Source organism: Rhipicephalus microplus, chromosome X, assembly GCF_043290135.1.
Source record: "Rhipicephalus microplus isolate Deutch F79 chromosome X, USDA_Rmic, whole genome shotgun sequence".
NCBI classification, from domain to species: Eukaryota; Metazoa; Arthropoda; class Arachnida; order Ixodida; family Ixodidae; genus Rhipicephalus; species Rhipicephalus microplus.
The window spans coordinates 280,030,122-280,054,874 of NC_134710.1; the positions used below are offsets into that span (position 1 = coordinate 280,030,122).

Consider the following 24,753-nt stretch of genomic DNA (forward strand, 5'->3'; position numbering starts at 1 on the left):
TAATGTAATCGTGCAGTTAGGACTGCACATTCGGCAAGTTATACACGAGTGACCGAAATTTATCGTCAATGAGAACCATTGGCTGGCTCGAGGAATCATGCGCATCTAAAACAGGCCCGATAATTACCAGTTTCACAAGACGCAGCTGAAATAAAATAAAGAGCGATACTTCCAGCTTGTCCGCGCAGCTTTCTCTCCGGTCGCTTTGGCAGCGGATCACGTTGCGCGAACGTGTTGACGATGAGCTCGATTGTCGGCAGGGAAGGCCAAACGTCTGCCCTCGCCATTTGTGAATCCCTTTCCTCTGAAAACCGACCATGTGTAGCGAAGTCGTGGTAAGGTGAATTTAGACATACGCGTGCTGCCTGCGAGACGTGCGTCAACCGGCCCCGGATCAACCAACAATGTGGTCACAATGAAATTGGAGTAACCCAAGGAGAAAAAAAGAAGAAAAAAGCTTAACCGTACGCTCATGACAAGCGCCGTGAATTGCCCCAATCAAGTGCTTTACCTTAATTATTGAAATCGAAACTACTAACAGGTTGGACACCACGATGGGTTGGTTTCGGAGAGAAGATGCATCAAGACTCGTGTTACATCTCGCATTGGCACTGCTAGTATGCTCGTGTGCGACGTTGTGCGACGGAAAGACTGAGGGTAGTCATTTTACTGCGTCTACCGAAGAGCACGAAGTCAAGTATTTGGATACGCTCAAGAAATGGATCGCAAAGGCCATGGACCGGGCCCCACGCGATGTCATGCGAAAAATCATGGCGGCAAACATCTCTGTCGATTGCAGCATTGGCCTCCTCAAGTTAGTGCGTGGAATTCGCAACCTGGAACCATGGGTTTTACGACGTGAGTACTTGAGGGCCATACTGGCTGTGGTATTCCGCGGTTAGGGCTTGCTGCTCGTTTTTCCACGTGGGCTATGTATGAAGGTGTAAATAAGGCTGGCGGTGTATGTGCTTGACAGATATTGGCCGCCAATTTTGGTGTTAAAAAAGTGACGTGTTAAGTTTATGAAGATACTGTTCTCATTTGATCTTGCAAAACTTTTGAAGTAATTTTTGTTTTGTGCCTATTTTTATTGATAAAATGTCTCAAGTATGTGCTAGGCGTACAAAGTAGTTGCAATATTATTACAATATTATTGCAAAATACCAACTATTCTCATCAAGAACTTAACCTACCTGTAAGCAAACATTTATAAAATGTACCTGTAGTCAGCAAGTTTCATTAAAAAATCTTCAGAGTGAAAACCGTACTAAAAATCACATAGATTGTTACCCCTTAAACGTGTTTATTAGCAGCGTACTTTTGCAGAGCAACACACGTGCGCGATCACTGCTATTGGTCCGGGTGGCCCGAACCACCTTTCTCGTGGTAATCCCAGTGCCCTCTGAACGCACCGCAATCGAATTAGCGCTGCTGCATGCAGAGATATTCTGAAAAACGCCGTAAGCGACAGTGACTGATTCGCAACAACCATCGAGGTCTCCAGTCTTGTCAAAGTAACATGTGTAGTGGAGTGGATGGGTCACGCAAGGTAGCTATAAGCAAAGCTTGGCAGCATTTTGAAAACTCTGTCGTAGTTTGCGCTATTAAAAAATACACAAAGGGTGAGAATGCACAGGTGGCTGACAGTGATGCATCCTCACCCCTTTATGGTTGGAGGGGCAGGCCCTCGCCTTGGAGGCGCTTTCTCCTGTGGTCGTTTCATATTCGGTGGGGTAGTGCGAAACACACAATGTTCACATTAGGGCTGCGTTGGGACATGATGAATGCCTGTGTGTCCACTGCAGTAAGTACGCTGCTGAGCTCGAGGTCCCGAGTTCAATCCTAGATTTGAAGACAGCGTTCATAAGTAGGCATAATTCACAAATGCTGGTATGCTTACACGTTAAAAACCCCGTGCACCTCAAATTTATGTTCTATTCTCCACTATGGCATGCTTATAACTGTATCTCTGCTTTTGTACGTAAAACTAGTATTTGAAGTAATTAACATTTTTATTGTTGCATTATTCCCATGGGAGCCCTGTGGATCTCGAAACCTTATACGTATAGTAAACGTTCAATCAGGTGAAGCTTTCTTCCGAGAAATATTTCAATACAAAATTTTGATATATATATATATATATATATATATATATATATATATATATATATATATATATATATATATATATATATTTGAACTGTAAAATCGTAACTATTGTGTGTAGATATTTAAAAAAAATATCAAGGCACGCGAAAATTTCGCCAGCGGCCGAGAGAAATGAAACAGTTAGGTCGTACGCGCCGCGCTTGCTTAGGCGCCGTCGAGCGCAACACATTGCAATCGAGAAAATGAAAACTTTGGAGTTTTGGGAGCCATAACCGTGATGCGATGTTGAGGCACACTGAAGTGGGTGGCTCTGAATAAATGCAGATGACCTGGTGTTCCTAAACACACTCCTAAATGTTAGTGCGCGTGTGCACAGCAATATGTAGACTCAAGACAGTTGCTTGGGATTCATGTTTAAACAACGAAGAACACGAGAAAGAGGAGCATATGCACAAGGCGAGCTTTTTTTTCAAATTGTACGCTCTTTAAACATAGGCACACGTGTCTACACTAGAGTTTTAGGTTGCAGCGCAAGCGCTTAGTTAAACAGCAGGTGTCACCTGAGCTCCAGCGACATCTCTGTCCAATGATTTCTCATCTTTTCAAGCTTCGATCTACCCTTGAAGTATTCGTTGTTTGCGTTTTCGCGGTGGCTAACGTTCTACAACATACGGACATTGAATGTAGGCTTGTTGTAGCGTTTCTTCGGCCAGAGTTGATTTTGTTTCAAAAGAAACTGCGTTTTTTATTGCACATTATTATCAAACTTCTCCCAATACAACGACAAGTATACAAACGCGATGGTTCCTCCGAACATTAATGTTTGCAAATCAATGCGCTTTTACAGTTTTAAAAAACCGTAACATAGATATATGCACAGATTTGTCTTTGCTCTCATCTTTGACACATTTTTGACACATTTGGATGCAGCAAAGGGTGCATGCAGATTTGGGGTGGAGCACTGCAGAAACACAAAAATAAACACACTGGGTGGGTGCTGTAACTACAGGGAGAGCGAAAAAAGGGGAAAAGAGGGCAATGAAGGAAGGAATGAAACGCAATGTGGTCAACTTTAGATTGCCATCGTTAGCTCCAGGGTAGTTTCCATTCGGTTGGAGACACGTTGGCCAGTGTTTGATAGGCGTTGCTCGTCTATTCCCTCTTCGTAAGTTCGATTTCTGCGTTCAATTGCTCAAAGTTATTGACATGTAATCTGTTAGAGAAAGACGCAATCGCGAATGTGATGATCCCTGAAAAATTGGCCCCGTATCTGCATGTCATACTGCGAATGTCGTCGAAAGACGATAATGTTGCGTCTGGAAAGAGTGAATAAAACGTTTATTTGATGTTCTATGCAAGAAAATCGGTAATTGGTATTCTAGAGGCGCTGCGTCAGAGTGCCTCTAACGTGCGGCGGAGGCGAACGAGCGCATCAAGTCACGTCACACGTGAGGCATGAGCGCTGTCTGGCAGTTACCTTGAAAAACGAAGCGCGCGCGGCGTGCGCGCCCGTCTTGGAGGTGATAAGGTGTAGAACGCGAGGCGACGGGTAGGTGCCACCACCTTGCCGTATTAGCAAAGCGTTGGAAACACTCGCCTTTTCGTGCAAGCATGACACCTTCAGCGCAACGTGATAAGCGCTACGGTGATGAGTATTGCTTATGTATGTCTTTTCTAGTAAAAAGGCACACATACATACTATTGACGTCTTGTTATAGTGCCTCAGATATGCGCAATATTATCTTTTCACTTGACAATTGCACAAATATGCACGCTGAATTTTGAGCAATATTGGTGGGCGCTGCGGATGGGGTCGGCGGTTTCGGTTGTCGTTAGGTGCCGTTTAGACTTTAGGGTATCGCTAAGGGTGGGCTCACTACATTGGCAGACGCGCATTGAACCCACAACAGTCCTTTATGTATCAGTGTGAGGCTCACGGGACGGCCTAGTGCTCTCTTATATTAGAGAACCAAGTACTCTAAATCGTTCATGAGTTTTTTCTAAACATTAACACAAAAATGAACAGACAGACTAAAATTTTTTCGTCGAAGGTCCCCAAGAAAGACTAGTCTTCAATAACTATATTTGCTGGCAAAGTAAATAGGAGCCGCCCCCTTTTCTCCCACAGAAAAACAAGCCCAAATCAGCTTCATATAAACGGAATTGGCAACCTTGTTCATTCAATGCCTCGCATGCTTTAAACACTGTATTTGGGCTCCTCTTATAGAGAACCTCACCAGTGTCAGGCAGGAAATGCGCCTTTCAAAAAATAAAGGGCGGATAGAGTATAAAGGTTTCAGGGATATAAGGATCCAAGAGGTTGGTTCGTAAAACATTATTGATGGTCTGGCAGAACGTGCAAGTGCTTGTAATATAGATCTCGGGGGTGCATTTTGTGATGCAGGAGCGGGTTAGAGTAGGTGCACACTTGGAACTGTCTCCAAGTGACAGCCTGCGCCCTGCATGCCGTAAAAACTTACGTCTACGCTGAAATGATATGCCCGGGTGATGGTGGATGCTTGAAATAATGAGGCGCGGGCGCGACAATAATTACAACAATTTCTCACCACTTTATACCTGTTCAGGATGCGAAATGGTATGAAGACACAATAAACCTGCCGAATACTTGGATATCTGCTAGCTGCAAGCTTTCTAAAGATAAGTGTTTATACAGGTACCATAAATGTGACACTCAGTGAAAATAGGTATATCGCCGCGGCAGCCTTCAGAAGTGATGGCTTTGCACTGCATATCTCGAGTTCAGGGTACCAATCACAGCCAGGTTGACTGTATTATGTTGAGACAAATGTCAAAAAAGAAAAAGAAACTTGATTGTAGTTGAATTTAGGAGCAAAGTATACAAACTTACAGGTGTTTGAAGTTATGGGAAACTCATTGCTGTGGCACACGCACTACTTATACCGTTGTTTCGGCTCATATAACAACCGAGCAGTTACAAAAACGAAGAGAACATGTTTCGGGAAGGATAGGGAGCAGAGCTGAGCGTCTGAAGCTTTGTTTGTTGTCCTTCCCTCGTTTATGAGCCTTCCACTCAGTCAACACAATAACGTGGACTTATCCAAAAAAAAAGAGATGAACGTGAGTAAAAATGCCACATTCTGAATTGTGGATTAGCTGTAGGTTGAGGAAGCCCGTCAGTGTTCAAAGGCAGGTGTGCAGACAAAGATGTAATAATAAACAACAAGCACAACACTAGCGTGGAGTAACATCCGGGAAAGTCTCACAGTGGTGTACATGAAGAAAGACAGTTCAGGCATAATATTTTTCTTTTGTGCCAGATAATTGAGGGCTAACTTACGCATGGTGTCTAAATTGTAACGAAGATAGAGCAATTTTTTTTTATTTCGCTCATATGCCCGAACAAATCTATGCTGCCAGTGCATATCAAGTTTACAAGCTGAGGTGGCAGTGCGATGAATCGTTAGAGGGTGCTGCAGCGGTGAACGGTCATTCATGTGGAATAAACCAATTTGCACGCATATTGGCTGGAGATAGGTAGATAACGACAGTTTTCAAAGTGGTGTGTAAGCAGGGCGTCTTGTGGCATTGTTCCGGATTCTTCTCGAACGCTTTCTTCATTTTCGAGCAGCATGAGTATGGTGTCCTACACCTTACTTCTCAAATTTTGTCAGCTTCAACAAAAGCCTTATGCAAGGCGTATTATGCCGCCATCGAAGCGCGAATTTCGCATTAAACTTTCCCGAAGTGCCAATTTCTCTCATGTGTACAAATCTTCCACGTCAACTTTACATGTTGTCCTCGACGGGTCTCTTATTTTTCTGCCTCGAAATTTAGTGACGTCTTTCTAGAAAGTGTAATTTTTCATTCGTTTTGTACTGCGGGACCGACGCACTCACATTTATTAACTTACTTATTTTTTATTGTTCAAAAACAGTCACTCCAAGACAGTTTTTTTGTTTGATTTATTTAGCTCATCATTTATGGTGATGATCCTGCTACTCGACCTATAAACAGGCTTACGGCAGTTTCAAAACATGTATCAATTCTAAGTCTAAAAAAACACCTGTAAAATTAAAACAATATCATGCTCGTGCCTGTCACATAAAGCCGGTACCATGGGTGTATGACTGAGAGTGTCTGTAAAAGGGCACACACTAAGCACACAAGCAAAAGGAGTGGCCCAGTCTAGATGTCCTTTGGTAGGACAATTCACTATATTTGGAATTTCCACCTGAACTTCCTAGCTCACATATTGTTGTCACTCCTTCCTTGCTTTCCTTTCGCAGAAGAGAGTTGATGGTGATTTATTCAATCATGAAAATGGAGGTAAACTTCCATACACTCAAAGAAAAGACTGCTTGTTATTCATTCTGTAAGTTCTTGATTTACCATGTGCTTGAATCTTTAAGTAGATAGGTTAGGAGATACGGCTGACTCTTCTGCCTAATAATGTCCTAGAAGAATTCATGTTCCTCCTTAAAGAGAGTTATATATGTGTCAAGACGGCACTCACTAAAAAGAGTCAAATGACTCCTTTGTGCCTTAGAGCGTTGTTTTTAGGGCTAAGCATCAGCGGGATTTTGCACTGGGGGTTGTAAACGCTAGTTGCAACGTGGCGCAGATTGGGGGCGGCGGCAGGGATTGTAGAGTGCACCTTTTGCACCCCCGTCCCCTACAAACGCCCATAAGTGTAGGGATCCCAGTAAGCGACCCTTATAGAGCAGGGACTAGGTCTAGTTCCTCCTAACCTGTCACTACTGTTCAATCTTAGCCCACACGTGACACTCTTTGAGCAGCTTTTTTTTTTATCAACTTGACTATGTCACTTGCCATATATTTTCAATAGTAACAATCCACTCGTAGCAGTTCATCTAGCTGTGTTCTGCGCAAACGTGCCTAAATTATCAACAGTAAGCAGGTTAATAATCGCCTGATCATTAACCTTCTCATTAATCTACCGAGAAGTTTAAGCTTGGTCACTGTCACTCTCTTGCTCTCTATCTCTCACTCCGTCTACTCTTCCGCAAAGTTATCTAGAATTGTGTGTATTCCCATAAAAGGAAACGACAAAACTGCGACTGTTATGCATAGGAACACGCAAGCATGTTCTATGGTTAGTTACGTTGTCTGGGGAAAAGCACATTCCTCCACACTCATGCGCGACCATGAATCAAGCAGACGCGTGTTCCTTCAAGGCCAGCTCAATACATGTGCAGATCACGTTCCGTTCTATCCAGCGCATAAAAAATGGTGCACTCTTCTTTTTTTAATCATTGTTTTTTCGAGCACTTTTGCCTCACAATTTTCATTTTGTGCGCGCATCAGAAAGAGGAGTTAACGGAAGAATTGAAAGAGAGCAAAAGCGGGCGCAATCGCATTCAGTGTAGCTAAAAATTACAGGTATCTCCTATACTTGAAAGCACAGTAGTGAAATTGCTTTTCTCACCATTTGGACTGACTGATGGTTGACGGCTTGTCATCTCTTTAATTTGCAGTGCTACTAATTATGCAAATATTATTTTTTTCGCATTATGTGCTCCGCTGTGTCCGGGTTATTCTAAAGATATACAATTCACTGTCGTAGACACTTTATGTCTCACTTTGTTTTAGATACTTCTAAATAGACAGAAAGTGGAAAATAATTGTAGAAAAAGTACAGCAGTTACCCCAAGAAAATATAAATATACCCAAAGTGAGCTGTTTTCTGTATCTTTATGCAAATGTGATCGAAGTACTCACAACCATGCCTGATTTTGTTTCTGACCTCGTACATCTATCAGGTTGGAGCGATCATTCTTTACTCACATTTAGTCTAACTTTATTGCGTCCCAAAACAACAAAACTAAGTAAACCTGTCCGCAACTATAACCGTGTTAATTTCGAAGGAATTAACAATGCGCTAGGCGAACTTCTTGGCCCTTTTTAATGATTTTGATAATAAAACAGTGGAAAAGAACTGGAACAAGTTTACTAAAAAAGTTAGCGATCTCGCGGAGAAATACATTCCTTTTCACTCTATCTCATCCAGCTGTAATGCTCCATGGTATACAAGTAACCTTAAACGCTTATCTAACAAGAAAAAACGCTTGTACCGATCAGCTAAACTTTCTAATAATGATACGCGTTGGGCGGCTTACAAACTGGCTAATGATAACTATGTTGCGGCACTAAGGTCAGCCAAAGAGAACTTTTTTCGTACCATATTACCCACTATGCTAGTTACTGACACTAAAAAGTTTTGGTGCACCATAAATCCTCGTGATAACAATATTATTCATCTAAACGCCACTGACGGTGCTGCAATTCCTTCGGGAGAGTGCGCTAAGACTTTTAATAAAACCTTTGTGCAAAATTTTTCTTTTTCCAAAAATGTCTGCATGCCACTGATTGAAACATTTAACTACATTGATATGTTTCCAATAATTATTGAACCAAGCGTAATTGCTAAAGAAATTAAAACACTCAAAGTTTCTTCCGCTCCCGGTTGTGACAGTATCAGCCCTAAATTCTTGCAGAGCACTTGCGCCTATTCATCCATCATTTCAGCAAAGATTTTTCAGCAATCACTTGACTACGGTTGTTTGCCTGCCGACTGGACGGTGGGAAGGTGATTCGAATTCAGGAATCAGAAAACAAAAACTCGGCGCCTAATTACCGACCAATTTCACTTACTAGCATCCCTTGTAAAATGCTTGAACATGTTCTTTTTCACAACTTGTGAATTTCTTAGAATCAAATTCATTTTTTTACGTGATCACAGCATAGTTTTCGCAAAAGTTACTCATATGAAAGACAGTTAGTATCTTTCACACATAAGCTTCATGCCATACTTAATCAATCATCATCTTCTGACTGCATTTATTTAGTCTTTTCAAATGCATTTGACACGGTTTGCCATAAACTACTACTACACAAGTTACGTCAGCTTAATATTGAACCGAAATTTCTTGCATGGCTTGAGATTTTTCTAACTACTCGCTCGCAGTTCGTTTCGATTTACAACAAAAATTCTAATAATACCTTCGTTCAATCCGGTGTGCCACAAGGTTCTGTTCTTGGCCCTCTGCTTTTCCTAATATATATTAATGATTTAACCTCGTGAGTTTCATCTAATATAAATTTATTTGCTGACGATTGCGTAGTGTTCCGAGAAATAATCTGAGACGATGACCTTATCACCCTCCAAACTGACCTGAATTCTATAACGGCTTGGTGCCTAAAGTGGCGCATGGAACTGAATGTTAGCAAGTGTAAATTTATGTGTGTATCCAGAGAAAATAACCCATTACCTGTTTACTACCTTGATAGCATCACCATAGACTCTGTTTCTTCCTATAAACATTTCGGTGTTCACATTACTAGCAACCTCACCTGGAACGTTCACATTGAACATATTATTAACAATGCAAACCACATGCTGCGTTACCTGAGGCGTAATTTTGCTAAGGCACCATCTTCTCTTAAACTACCGTTGTACAAAGTACTTATTCGTTCTAAATTAGAATACGCCCCATGTATTTGGAATCCTTATTGTAACAATCTCATAAACTCACTTGAAATAGTACAAAACAATTCTGCCCGTTTCATCCTGTCTAACTATAACCGAACCGCCAGCGTAACAACAATGAAATCTACCCTTAACCTACAATTTCTAGCAGTTCGACGTAAAATTTCCCGACTTTCATTGTTCCACCAAATATTTTATCACGAACATCTGCGTGAAGAACTCATTTTGCCTCCATTGAGCGCTTCTTCTCGCCTTGATCATGCTCACAAAGTCGGTATTGCATCAACACGAACGGCCGCTTTTTCTCTATCATTTATTCCCCGTACGTCATTAGAATGGAATCGCTTTCACTCTCCTACAGCAACCATTGTTAATCACACGCTTTTCAAAAATGCCATAGTCAACATTTTGTAATTCTTGCTTGTTGTGTACAGTTATGCTTGCTTGCTGCGTTTCTTTTTGTTTTGCCTAATTTCGTATAAGATGTTTGTTTGACATGTTTTTCTCTTGCTGATTTTTTGTTATTTTTATGAATGTACCCACTCCCCTCAATAATGCCATTGGCGTTGAGGGTATTGCTAATAAAATAAATAAATAAATTTTTATTTATTTATTTCCAGGTACTGTTGGCCGATTGGGCCGTTACAGGGGTGGGGTAGAAAACTGACATAACAACCGTCATGTCATGCGTAAAAAAGAAATGCATAGCCGATAAAAGAGGAATACATCACTATACTACGTTCTACGACTTACATGCTACATCACATACATCACAAAATACACTTCCCAATATTACATCCTACAACGTATGATGAATTATTACTAAATGTAGAAAGAGTATACGAGCAACTAAAATGCAAACTATCTTTTAACTATAGACAAGTGAATTTAATTAAATGAAAGCGAAAGGTGAAAAGTGGTAAAGTGAAAAAGTTGGCAGATCTCACGTACAGTGGGAATCGATGATATGCGAAGCACGAATGAGGAAGGTTGGTAAGTTACTTTAAAATCAGCACAACATTACAAGGTAGACGTGTACACAATACACAGTAAACTTAAGGAGAAATGTTGTGCGCACTTACGTATCTAGGTAAGATGCTAGTATGCTGTTTATAGTCGCATAACAACGGCACCACTAACGTCTGCGATACCTCCACCAGCAATAGTAGGCATGTAAACTATGTCGTACATTACTTCCATGTCACATGCCCCGCCGCGGTGGTCTAGTGGCTAAGGTACTCGGATGCTGACCTGCAGGTCGCGGGTTCAAATCCCGGCTGCGGCGGCTGCATTTCCGATGGAGGCGGAAATGTCATAGGCCCGTGTGCGCAGATTTCGGTGCACGTTAAAGAACCCCAGGTGGTCGAAATTTCCGGAGCCCTCCACTATGGCGTCTTTCATAATCATAGCGTGGTTTTTGGGACGTTAAACCCCCCAATTCAATTCAACTTCCATGTCACGATTATCATGTTTGCGCCTGGCATTTGTGTTCGCCATGCTTTCACGCCAAGTATTACCAAACTTGGTATATGTGAAGCTAGCGAAGTTGCAGTGAGCTTGCTATGAACGTAGCAGGTAGTCTTGTTTTACATGACTCTCATATCACGATTGAGATGACTGGACATGTAATTTATTTTTATCGTCCGTTCGCGTCATGAAATACCAAATTTGGTTTATGTGAAGATAGCGAAATGGCCGCCAGCGCATCATGAGTTTGGCAAGTAGGCATGTTCTTACATAGCATTCATGTCATGTCAAGCCACACCAGTTTTGCAATGTCATGTGAACGAAACCAACGATAGAGCAGCAAGACCATGACGTGTAAATTATGATATATGTGTTATAGTTTTTATGTTATAACAAGTCATTTTGCTCGTCAAACAGTCATGTTATGCCATACCAGTTTTGGTATAGATCCCATTATCTAAACGACCAGGAGAGCTGAAAGCCGTAGGTGGCTAGATAGATAGATAGATAGATAGATAGATAGATAGATAGATAGATAGATAGATAGATAGATAGATAGATAGATAGATAGATAGATAGATAGATAGATAGATAGACAGACAGACAGACAGACAGACAGACAGACAGACAGACAGACAGATAGATAGATAGATAGATAGATAGATAGATAGATAGATAGATAGATAGATAGATAGATAGATAGATAGATAGATAGATAGATAGATAGATAGATAGATAGATAGATAGATAGATAGATAGATGGATACGGTCATAGTTCTAAAGTTCGCTGAGAAGTGCTTCGAATTTATTAACAGTAAACCTAAAAGTGAATGAATTGCGCCATGAAATCATGGAATTTCACCTGTGCTCTTTATCGTTAGGTTCTATTTTGTTCGTCATTTTGTTGATAGCGACTATCGAGAGCAAGTTAGAACACAACTAAGAGCCTGCGCGGAACGTCACGGATGCTTCCAAAAGCGAAGGTGAAGGTGACGGGGCGTATAGCGACGATGCACTCTTCTTACACGAAGCGCCTGCTGCACTGGGGTGTTCCCTTTTCCACGCTTAGCTTCGTGAATACTCCACATGAGCGGGCATATAGTGGTCAGCGTGAATGATGGGGCCGTTTGTCGAGGAAAAAATGGTGGCTTATTTGCTAACAGAACAATTTAAATTTGCCGATTTATTATTGCTTGTCGTACGTCTCCCGCTTAATCAAAATTTTTTTACGGAGCTCGCTTTCTGGAGGCATTCTATAACACCCGTCTCTTTAATCACTGCGTAACCACCAGCGATTGAGGAAACCCTTAAGTGCGTGCAAGAATAAATACCAACATTTGAGGTCGGCAAGCTTATATACCTTCTTCGGACCCCTAACACTCACTTGAAATGATGCAGACAACCTATATTCAGCGCAGTATCATATAATCAGCCGACAAAATTCTCTCACGTGAGGTTTCCATCACCACCGAATGGGCGCTGCCGGAAGTGCAGATGGTGATTGCCATGCTTGAAGTTGTAACCATCATAAGAATGACTAGTCTGAGGTCTAGTATATGATGAACAACGCTCGTGTGCTCATACGCCGACACCTCCTCAAACAGCACCAGAACCAGCATGTTTCAAACGGATCATTCCTTTGCCGTGTTTGGGGTCGGGGCTAGTCTCGTCGTTCCAGAGCACTATTTATGGGCTAAAAGTTGGCTCTGTGTTAGTGCGTGAGCGCTTATACCATGAAGGGCGTTTGCACAGTCTGTTGAGTGCATCATGTGGCTGGAGCGCCTGAGTATCGTATATTACACTGCCACACATTCGTTAACCAGCGCGCTTTACTGATTAAGGAACATGAATTCCTTGGATTTAAGTGCGCGACCATTTACCATTATGTTTTTCCGACAGGGGTGTACTTCATGGCACGACAAAGCTCATTGAGCTATACTGAATTTTACGAAGCAAAAGAACCTGGTTACCAGTTTGTAGATTTTTTTTTCGGTCAAGTTCTCACATATCTTTTTTTCTAATTTGTTTTTATTGTCCATCTTCTTTTACCCTTCCCTCCGATTATCTTCCTTTCCTGTAGTTGTTCCTTCCTCTCGAAAGAATAGGTTGGCATGGTGCCCCCCCCCCCCCCAAGTATCAGTTGTAAGCTGGTTCTGTCCGTCTCTTCTTTGTGTCATTGTGCATACTATTATTATTATTATTATTATTATTATTATTGCTATTATTATTAATTATAAAGGGAACATGCACAATAAAGGACAAACAAGCCAGTATATGTGTAGGTTCATGACTACTCTACAAAGGTGTGTCGCTTTTTGCACTGAGGTGACAATCAGCCGACTAGATATGCCATTTTTGGCGCGTAATGCCGACCACAATTTATTCGACAGTCAGAGACCCTTCCCTTCCCCACCCATCGGGTTCCATATATCTACTAGGCTAATTACTACGTTAACGTCTGGCCTCAGGCCATTGTTGCTGTTGATTGGAGAGTTGGCAAAGGGCCGTCAAAGTCAACCTATGCCTCGGTGCTGTAATGGTGTGTTCAAAAGAAAACAGCGTTCCGTTAGCCGCTAACATTCTTTGAAAGAGCATCGCTCTTGTCTCTATTTCTGATGTCTGAAAATACGGTATTCACAAAGGACGACCTAGAATATCATTGCTTTTGTGGTTATTTGGGTAGTAGACACAGAATGAGCAGGAAAGGGGTTTAACGAGAAGGACGCCTGGTTTTCTGTGACCAAAAAATGAACGAGAGGGAGAGAATGAGCCCTTGACGCGCGCTTATGAATGCATAAAAGGCACAACTATTTGGCCACTCAGGCCTGAATTTCTCAAAAACTACAGTCGGGCACTAACCACTTTCCTCCCCACCGACGGATGCAGTCAAGGTCTAGGAACCTTCGCTCCAGAAAACGTCCTTCTATGGGGTAGTAGGCTCAGTACGGTCTGTAATTGGATGTGCCTAGCCTTGTACGGAGGAGTGCAAAATGGGTATTTTGGATCTCTCTCAGACGAACGTGTGTCACACATTATTGTGAGATACCTGGCACTATACATAGCCTTCATATATTACGAGAAGGCATTTGATTCAGTAGAAATATCAGCACTCATGCAGACACTGCGGAATCAGGGCGGTGACGAAGCATATATAAACATCCTGGAAGAAATCTACATGGGGTCAACTGCTACCATAGTCCTTCATGAAGAAAGCAACAGAATACCAATCAAGAAGAGTGTAAGGCAGGGGGATACAATCTCGCCAAAGCTATTTACAGCGTGCTTACTGGAGGTTTTCAGAAGTCTAGAGAGGGAAAAGTTAGGAATAAGAATTAATTCAGAGTACCTTGATTATCTGCGTTTCGCCGATGACATTGCATTGATGAATAACTTAGGGGACGAATAGCAATGTAGACAAGGAGAGCAGAAAGGTAAGTCTTAAAATTAATCTGCAGAAAACGAAAGTAATGTACAACCTTGGAAGAAAACAGTGCTTCGAAATATAGGTAATAGTGCTCTCGAACTTCTAAAAGACTATGTCTACTTAGGACAGATAATAACCGTGGAGCCTAACCATGAGATTAAAGTAACTAGAAGAATAAGAATGGGGTGGAGTACATTTGGCAAGCACTCTCAAATCTTGACAGGTAGATTGCCACTACCACTCAAAAGGAAGGTATATAACAGCTGCATCTTGCTGGTACTTCGCTACGGAGCAGAAACCTGGACACTTACGAAAGGGCTTCAGCTTAAATTGAGAACGATGCAGCGACCAATAAAAATGAAAATGGTAGGTGTAACCTTAAGAGACAAGAAGAGAGCAGAGTGGATCAGGGAACAAAACGTGGTTAAGGATGTCATTGTTGAAATAAAGAAAATGAAATGAACATCAGCTGGGTATGTATCGCGTAGACGGGATAACCGCTAGTCATTAAGGGTAACTAACTGGTATTCCAGAGAAGGCAAGCGAGTTAGAGGGAGACAGAAAGCATAGCCAGGGGGTTAGGTATGTTGGTTGGTAGATTCAAGCCCTAGCCCCAAAGTTATGAAATATTTTGCCTGTGTAGTTATGCATGTATATATACAAACACACTGACAAACATAGATATGGGGCGGTTAACCCACGACCACAAAAAGAATTATCGCTAAGCCCCTGAGCTATGAAGTGGGCAAGAATATGCGTAATTGCCAAATCAAACCGCAGGTAGAATACCAGCGTTTTATTTCGTCTGGAGTGCCTGTGACACTTGGGCGCGGGAAAGATAATACATTACGTGCTTAGACAGCAACTATAAATATCAGCTTGGTGAGCTAAAAGAAGCGTCTCATTGTGCGAGCAAGAAACGAAGTGACTTTGCTCTCCATCCATCCTTGTCCACGCAGTAGCAAATTATACAACACTAATTATCTTCTACGCAGTGCTGGATTCGACGGGCAAGTACCCCACAGGTGCCCTCCAGGTTTCACGAACGGACCTGGGTGCCTTCGACGAGTGTGTCGAAACCGTGGTGTTGAACAACTACGGGCATGAGACGGTACGCGGACAGTACTGCAACCTGCAACTTTACGCAGGAAACAGGAGCGACATGGACGACCGAATCATGGCAGCTGTGGCTCTTAGGCACCCTAGGGTAACGTGATGTTTGAGTACTTTTTTTGTTTTCTCTTACACCTTACCGTTGCGGCAAGGTAATCATCACTTATTCGTCTATGTCCAGTATACATGTTACCTTTTTTTTCTTGGATAACTTTGCAGGGCCGCGAAATTAACTGGTGCAGAATAAAGTAAAATCTGCGCCAGTAAAAACTAAAATAATGTAAAATCTGTGCGGTACTTTCAGGGCTTTCGTCCATGAAGCACATTTGTTTGTTCTCTCTATGAATTAGCGTTGCACATTTCATCTGCCCGTTTGACTGATATGTATGTATTGATTCATTGAGTTCCTCACCCCAAAACAAACTGACAACTCTTGACTGATCTTCTAACAAAGAATGCCCTAGGATAGAGATAAAAGTAAGGAAGATACAGAAATTGAAAAGGCAGCGAGGTTGACTAGAAAAGTTTCCGGTTAGCTACCCTACATTGGGGATTAGGGAAGTGGAACAGAAGTATGAAACAGAGAGAGAGGAAAGAACGAAAGAAAACAGAAAAAGAAAAGAGGCCGTAAACTCACGGAATAGTGCGGGACTGCTCTATATGTTTGATGCATTCGCCAAAGCTAATAGGTTCATCACAACATAGATGCATGCACTGAATAAAGAAAACACATATTCGGAGACAGAGGAGGCCTTTTTTGTAGCCCAGCGTTTTCTATCGGTAAATAAAATCAAATTAGGCGAAGTTCAGGATGACGCAAAAAATGTCTTCATGTTTGCTTTGATTCAGCGAATTTGAGAAATGGCCTTAACTTCGGGGCATGCATATGAAGGCTCACAAATATGCCACTTTTGTGAAACTTCAGTAGCCAGTACGGGAAGATCCTTTGTTTAAAATAGCCCCGCCGTGGTGGTCTAGTCGCTAAGGTACTCGGCTACTGACCTGCAGGTCGCGGGATTGAATCCCAGCTGCGGCGGCTGCATTTTCGATAGAGGCGGAATTGCTGTAGGCCCGTGTGGTCACAGATTGGCGTGCACGTTAAGAAACCCCAGGTGATCGAAATCTCCGGAGCCCTCCACTACGGCGTCTCTCATAATATATGGTGGTTTTCGGACGTTAAACCCCACATATCAATCAATCATTGTTTAAAACAAAAGCAGCTTCCTCAATGCTGAAGTTCATTTTAGGTGGTTAGAACTTAAGAACTAACAGACTTTGCCACAAGAATAGCGGTGCGCCTGCCATTCAGCTTTGCAGAGTCATGCTAGTGATTCACATTCAAACAGTGACTACCTTGTCGCTGCTAATGAGACTGCTACGAATATTAAGCGCTAAAACACCGTCGCCCGTGCTTAAAATATTAAGTTTTTCTGAGCATCGCCTGAAATTGAGCAGGACCCTCAAGTTTTCGACAAAGAACCAGTAGCACTAACCTGTGTTCACATTGCAAAATCAGTTGCCTGTTTCATGTGAAAGGTCCTTGACGTCACAGAAATGAGCAAATATCACTAGATGGGCAATCTTGGAATATTTTTTTCCGGCTAGAATAGGGACAGCTGTGGGCGGAGCTTACCTTTATTCTTAGGTTGTAACAACCTATAGGTGCGTCCGAGAAAACACGTGTACCACTCAGGTAGAATGTCCAACGTTCCGAAGGCGTTCAGTCCATTCGGCAGCAGCGAATCAACATTATTACTATAGGCAGCATCTACGTTTGGGGGAAACTACTTAACGGAGTAAAAAACACTACCCCCTATGCATGGGTATAGTATTTTACAAATTAATCATTCTCTTTGTCCAAATATTTAGGCTTATGTGGTATAAGTCGATTCTCCCATTCTGCAACTGAAAAAAAAAAGTCGCCAAAATGAATTCTCATCGAAAGCACTACTTCAAAAGTGGTGTTCAAAATAGGTTCACTTTCACTTGATGTATTTATGTTTTTTATCATCAAAGTGACCCATTTTATGTTCTACGCAGATAACCATTGCACGAACGCAAATGAAATTATGTTATCGCCTAAAATGGCACACCATCGCTCTGCCCTGCCCATTTCACTATCTTTCCCGGCGTTTCTAACATACGATCGCGCCTTTTACGAGAAGCGAATAACATTGCAGGCTTTCAATATGTTGTATCTCACTTTGCACTGATGCTCCGTCGCATGTGATGATGATGATGATGAATAATTTATTCTGGTCCAGAGAAGACGCAGGGAAGACCAGCGCGATTGCATTGCGATATTGAGAAAAGAAGTCTACCTTGGGTAACACACAGTAAGTTTGCGATGTCCCTTCTAAGGTAGGCTGCGGTAATATATATACGAGCTAGCCTATGGCAAAACGCGTTAAAGCACACAGTGACATCAAAAAATGATAGCACCAACAAGTCTTTGGAGAGAAATAGCCACCGTCTTATTGATGCCGGCACGCACTTGCTATTGTTTTGAAATTGTGTTCCTTCAGGGATTATGCAGCAGCGTATACGTGACTTTTGTGCGTAAACGCTCGAAACGACAAATTGGTTTTGTTGAACGAAAACCAGCCTGCCGGAAACTATAGGTTCATATGAATGACACTCTATTGACATGTCTATGCACAATACTGTTAACACGTGGAATAGGCATATAGATTGGACCATCTTTTCAATCGCTTAGTAACACTTCTGTTCAGAGAAGGAATCAGTGGGATCCGTGAAGAAAAAGGGGTAAAGGCCTTTCCGGGTGTATCTATGCACGTACAGGATTCATCAAAATTTCCATGCGACGCTGCCGTGAAAGTACACGGGATAGTGGCTTGGAGAGTTTTGAAGGACCCTTCACTACTCACGTAAGCGTACGTGCGTGTGTCTATACACCGTGGTGTCTTCAACTGTTAAAAATTGGGTTAGTGGGCTCACCGTACTTGAAATGGTACAGCACACCACCAAAAAAAAAAAAAAGAAACGGCTAATCTAGCCAGAACAGTGCTCCATCCTTTTGAGTTGAACGGCTCAGCCGAGGGTTTTTTCGCGTCATGCGCACCACCAATTCATGTACGTGTGTGTCACATATGTGTGTGCATCTCTATATTGATGTTTGCCGCCTTGGGGTACGCAAGTGATAACCTCTTGCATTGAATGTACACTGAGCCCCGCCGCGGTGGTCTAGTGGCTAAGGTACTGGGCTGCTGACCCGCTGGGCGCGGGTTCGAATCCCAGCTGCGACGGCTGCATTTCCGATGGAGGCGGAAATGTTGTAGGCCCGTGTGCTCAGATTTGGGTGCCCGTTAAAGAACCCCAGGTGGTCAAAATTTCCGGAGCCCTCCACTATACGGCGTCTCTCATAATCATATCGTGGTTTTGGGACGTTAAACCCCACAAATCAATCATGAAGGTACACTTAATGGCAAAAACGTTTTTCGCGTATCAGAAAGTAAAATTTCACAATCTCGGAAACACCACTCTTACCACGACATGATGGTCGATAAGCGAGAAAACGCGCGAAAAGAAAATGCGACTAGAAGCGCCACTTCGAGGTTGCCGCACCTTACACCTTCACGTTACACGTTTAGAAGACGTTTACTGGGTCCAGCGCTGCTTCTAATCAACAAAGCTGAAATTCAGTCACCTGCGCTTGCACAGACGTAGCATACGAAGTTTCAGAAAATGTAGTCGAGCCAGTGTCGCGAAAACAGCAAAAAAGAATTCTGAAATTTTTGACGTCATGCGTGAAGAATACGGCGGGAAATGAAACAATAAAACCTCGACCTTGATTTTCTCCGCTAGTAATGAGCTTATCCCACTGATAGTCAAACATATAGCACTGGAGTTCTGTGAGTGCAGTTTGTTAAATTGAACAAAGTCATTGTTCTTTTTTAGGGTCCCTTTAAAAAGATTCCGCAATCTCTAGAATAGCCACCGCAGGCAGCGTTCTGTGAAAGTGTGTGTATATCCTTGAAAAAGTAGATTAGAAATCAGCAGAGTAATAGCCTTCTCGTTCATTTACTCAGGGGAAGTACGTTTTACTTTTCTTTTTTCTATATCTCTGCGATGCCCTGCTGCCATAATGAAAATAATTTTGAGCATTTACATGAAAGAAATCTCCAAAAGTCGAAGAATAGGAACTAGCTGAGCATATAGAAGTCAGCAGACAAGGGAGCGAGTGGGCCTCCTTTCAAATATTGGTGGACGTCTCTAGCCACAGTTCATCCATTGGTAATACACACTCTATCGCTGTTCATGTACCAGTCATTTCAGAAATAATCTGCTTAACAAAACTTTTTAAATGCGAGGCATTTTTTGTACTGCCAACTCTATGAGTCTTTCCATCCATCCATCCATCCACCCATTCATTCGTCCGTCCATCCATCCATCCGTCCGTCCGTCCGTCCGTCCGTCCGTCCATCCATCCATCCCCCAGCGCGTAGAGGCTCCCATGATTACCTGTGTATATTATTTCCTCTTTCGCCCACCCCAAGTGTAAGTTAGCCAACCAAGCCAAAGCTTAGTTAACCTCCTTGCCTTTCCTCTTCATATCGATATTTCTCTCCTTAATATGGGATAGACCAAAATTTGTACGGGGGGGGGGGGGACGGCAAGAGGATTGGACGATTATGGCTGTCTGGTAATGACAAGAATAATGTGAAAATGCCGTCACGTACAACGTCGAACCCTTTCCTGCAGTCACTTGTGGCACATACCCGTATACTACAGGCCGCGGTTTGCGGGTATGCGCCGCCGGTGTTCGGCAGTTTATGTTTACCGAAGAAAGGGGAAAACAAAGATTGCTAAGGTAAATGCGAGAGCATTAGCGAAAAAAAGCTCCCGCATCTTACTACGGGAGAAATTAGAGCAAATGCATCGCAGTGTGTGGGAGGGGGGCGTATTGCGTAAATATTGCGGAATTAGGTATGGTTTGGGAATGTTTAATTGTTATTTGCCTTGATTATCCTTATTTATTGAATGAAGTAGAAGTGTTGTCTTCAATTAGTGGCTAGTTGTGGGACACTGATGTTTGGTTGTGCCGCACTACTGGTTGAAAGTACTGTTGCCTCCATCGTAACTACTCGAGTCAAGCAAAGCGTCAAGTGAAGTGAAATCCAAAGATAGACGCCCTTGATGAAACTCCGAACGCGCAATTCAGTGCCTACATATACAGGGTGGCCAGTGAACAGTTGTGCAGCGCGAGTAGTCGGTTTTCTACTAGCCGACACTGCCTGTGTCGGCCCTTAGAGGTGAGAGAGAGAAGGAGAGCGACAGTTGACACGAGACGCGAGCATGCAGCACGATACGCTAAACACGAGCATGCGCAATGAGGGTGTGGACGGCGCCAAAAACGCCGGATGTGCGATACGGTGCGTCGATGCAATGCTCCACATTTAAAAGCAGAATTGGCAGCATTGAGCCAACTATTGCAAATAATAAAGGCTATGGTCGCAGTAGGAATCAGACCCAAGCATTCTGCATGAGAATCAAGTTTTTACCACAAAGCCATGTCAGGTTTCTGAATCCTTTTTTGAAAAAGACCCTATCTCTGAGGGCGTAATGTTTGTGACTTTAATTGTGGTTGCAGTGTTGCCAATTTAATTTATAAACATTACATATATCCTCGAAGTACATATGTCTCGTCGGTATAGCGTCTATTGTATGTAGGCACCATACACTGAAGTTGGTCTACTATCTAGGGCTATACCATCCTCGCAAGCATAAGGGCTACATTTCATCGTACCGCTTCTGGTGTTGGTAATACTGCTCTTGCTTATTGCATCGTTATGCAAATGTAAGCAATAGACTCTATAAGAAATATGCGACTGTTCAACATACATGACCATGCGAATGACCTTTATGCGTAGGTTTTGCGTGAATTGGTAACAACTCACTTAACCGAAAAATTACCCCGAGCCAACAGTCACCACCTTGCCTTCACATGCTTTGCGTGACATCAAGTTTCATGGTACGTAGGATTTTCTTTCGAATTATGTCATACGCTAAGGTAAAAACTGTTATTGCTATTGTTACAGCAACACAGTGAAATGGAAAGTTCTCTACCACATGCTCCCAAGATAAAGTATAAGCTTATGTGGTGTTCAATGTTTATTTAAGTGCATGTTAACCAGGGACTGTTCTTCCACTGGATGTTACTGCGGACTGTATAACATAATTTTCCTGAAGGTCATTTTCTACAAAACAAGAAATAGTGGTCGTCATCATTTTTTGAATCAGTGTGCGTAGTCACGCACAATTGCTTAGAAGGTCGCAACCTCGTGAATAAGGAAGTTCGGGCTACGTGATCGCTCATATTCGTCAAGGGCGTCTCCTCTTTTGCCCCCCCCCCCCCCTTTCTTTGTTTAGCAGCACGAAGCGTGATTTGTTCTCTCGATCGATGCCTCCTATCACGTCAATAAAACAGGTTCTTCCCCACTGAAAGCCCGATGACCGTAAAAAATACAAAACACTCCTTGTGTACAATGGTAGATACCAAGAATCATCGACCTGATTTTTAGATTTTTTTTTGCTTTTAGAGTACATACTGGCTACGTGCATCGCAGACACTACACCATTCTACTTAAAAATGAACCAACAGAACCGTATCAGGAAATCATTTGCGAGGAGTAAGTTGGCGGGGGGTGTAGATACAAGGCGTTTATGTAATATTAGTGGGACGTATTATGAGGGGCTATTTTCTGTACGCCATTTCTGATAACGGCTGGTGTGGCTGCTAATTAAAAAAGCAATAGAGGTTTTTCTGCTGGATAACATCGCGCAGCATGGCGTACAAGTCACCGTTCGCATCAGCTATTGCTTTCTGAAAACTCGAGAGAATGAAAGAAAGAGAGGATGATCGTCTACGCTGCTGCTGCTGGAACCGTATAATTTTGCACGCTACAGCAAATTCGCCAATCGTGAATAGTGAGTCGCTGGCTGGGATGAATTGAAATTGAAAACACAGACTTGATTAGTTGGTTGCACATTTCAAAATATCACATTACCCTGCATTTAGGTACAATTACCTCGCATTTAACTAGAATTATTGGGATCGGACGAATTATAGGCAAATGTTTCTCCAGACCATGAGGGTGTTTTGCTGTTAGGTCCGAAGAAACGCGAAAAATCAAAACTGTTTTGCCGATGTCATTTCCTTTGGCAAAACGAAAGAACCCGACTTCAAACCCTCACTACGACAAAAAATTTGTTTTAAAATATTTATATTTTGCATTGTTGCGTGTACACTGTGGATGATGGTGGTTTTTTGCGGCTGAGTTGGGCTTTATAGAACACCGTCCCCAGCTACACAAGGCTTACAATACAAGCTCCGATAAAATTCTGCCACTGACCAGCAGCCCGGACTAATATGTACAGAGGGGCCCACTGTTAGAGGGAACATCGGAGTGCGTGACATCTGCTCGGCGCCACCACCGGCCTCCAGCGCCAACCAGTTTTCGCGCAGGAGAAGCGAGCGCTGTGGGCGGCTCTCGTTTGTCGTCTGCTACAGTTGCGGCCACACTCCGAGGCGCGAAGCCAGCCGTCCCCACGCTTTGAAGTTTGTCTGCGGGCTGCATTGAAAGCTGCGGCAAATCTGAAATGTAATTAGATCATGTAAAATGCTACCTCATTGTTATTTTTGTTGGTTAAAAAAGCACGGCTACGTTTTTTGCGAATGTCTATTTTTAGTATGGCTATATTGAGAAATATTTTTCTTTGTGGAGTGTACATTTCTTGTGCACTAATGAATATTCAAGCGGCTGCAGTGCGTAAGCTGACAAAGAACTTACAATGGCCTTTAACTAGCCTTTGGTGGAATTCATACTGATGAACGCGACGTGGGAACGTACTGGTGTTTGTAACGTGTTGCAGTCCTGCCGTTGTAGAGATCACAGCAACAGATACGAGTGAAAGTTGGCAGCATGCAAATGTGTTTCGAAATTTCAGGTTGTCACCATGAAAAAAAATATGCCTTCGTTTTCGCCACAGGCACTTTAGAGTACGCACTGATTATGTTGCTTGCTGCAAAATTTTTCATTAGGAAATAGCAACCATTAGTTTCTCAAAAACTCATGCTATTTCCGGGCTTAAAAAACATATCACAATCCATGCATGTTGTTCAACACCGGTTCATGTTACCGTTTGCCTTTACCACTGCCTCTATTCGAGAAGGAATGAATGCGTACAAAGATTCACAAATTGACGCATCTTGCTTCAAATGGTCCCATTCAGCATTGACAATACTTCATAGCCTGTCCGTCGAGAGCTCTTTCGGGCATTGACTTGCTAAGGCCTACTTCATTATACCCCAAACGTTTTCTATGGGGTTCAAGTCGGGTGACTGTTGTGGCCAGCTCATAATTTCCACTTGATGATGATGCAGAAGTGACGCAACCCTTTTTGCAGTATGCACAGGGGAATTACCTTGCTGAAACACGAAATTATGTGCATAGGAAGCACCATTTGCTGCATGAGGAAGTTGAACTTGCTCGATAATGTTGCAGAACTTGTCAGCCGTGAATTTACCTTCCAGACGGACCAGAGGACCGAGGCCGTCATTGGTAATGCAGCCCCACACGCTTACGACGGTCCTTTGAATTGCAGCGAGCCGCTGGACGTATTCTGGCGGATAGCTGAAGTATAAAATAACGGATCTGTACTGAATGGTGTCAGGCAATCCAAGCAGAGCTAATATTTACACTTGGAAATTGTTAATTTACTTCATTCACCAAAAACACTGCTATTGGTATGTTAGAGGCTGTATCAGCTCATTCACTATTCCTCCAACATCGAGCGTTCAGCGAGTGTCATGCAAATCTTTCCACGTAACAAAAGTGGAGATAGCTTTAGAAAACCACAAGCATAATAATTTGCACCAGTCTTCACAAACTTGCTGCATTCGTGACATAGGAGAACGAACTGTGCAGTCTGATGCAATATGTCATCGCTCATATATGTTATTTCGAGCAACAGATGCAAGTGTGTTACCATCAATAATCCAACCAAAATTATCTGTAGGAGCCGCCTTTTAGTACAGGAATATATTACCGAGTGCAGGCAGGACACCATACGCGTATTTTCTGGTCTGAACAGGTCGGGAAGGTGGACTCGTTCGTAAAGATTACCTTCT

General features: G+C 42.6%; 1 protein-coding gene across 1 annotated transcript in view; it reads left to right on the plus strand.

Annotated features, from left to right (window-relative positions):
- Positions 1-208: 208 nt before the first annotated feature.
- The window catches only part of LOC119168309 (nose resistant to fluoxetine protein 6), a 106,715-nt gene continuing 82,170 nt past the window's right edge, over positions 209-24,753 (plus strand). Inside the window, exons 1-2 of the mRNA XM_037419712.2 lie at positions 209-858; positions 15,485-15,696. Of these exons, the coding sequence (XP_037275609.2) occupies positions 555-858; positions 15,485-15,696 (516 nt within the window). The 5' untranslated portion in view covers positions 209-554. The remainder of the gene's footprint in view (positions 859-15,484; positions 15,697-24,753) is intronic.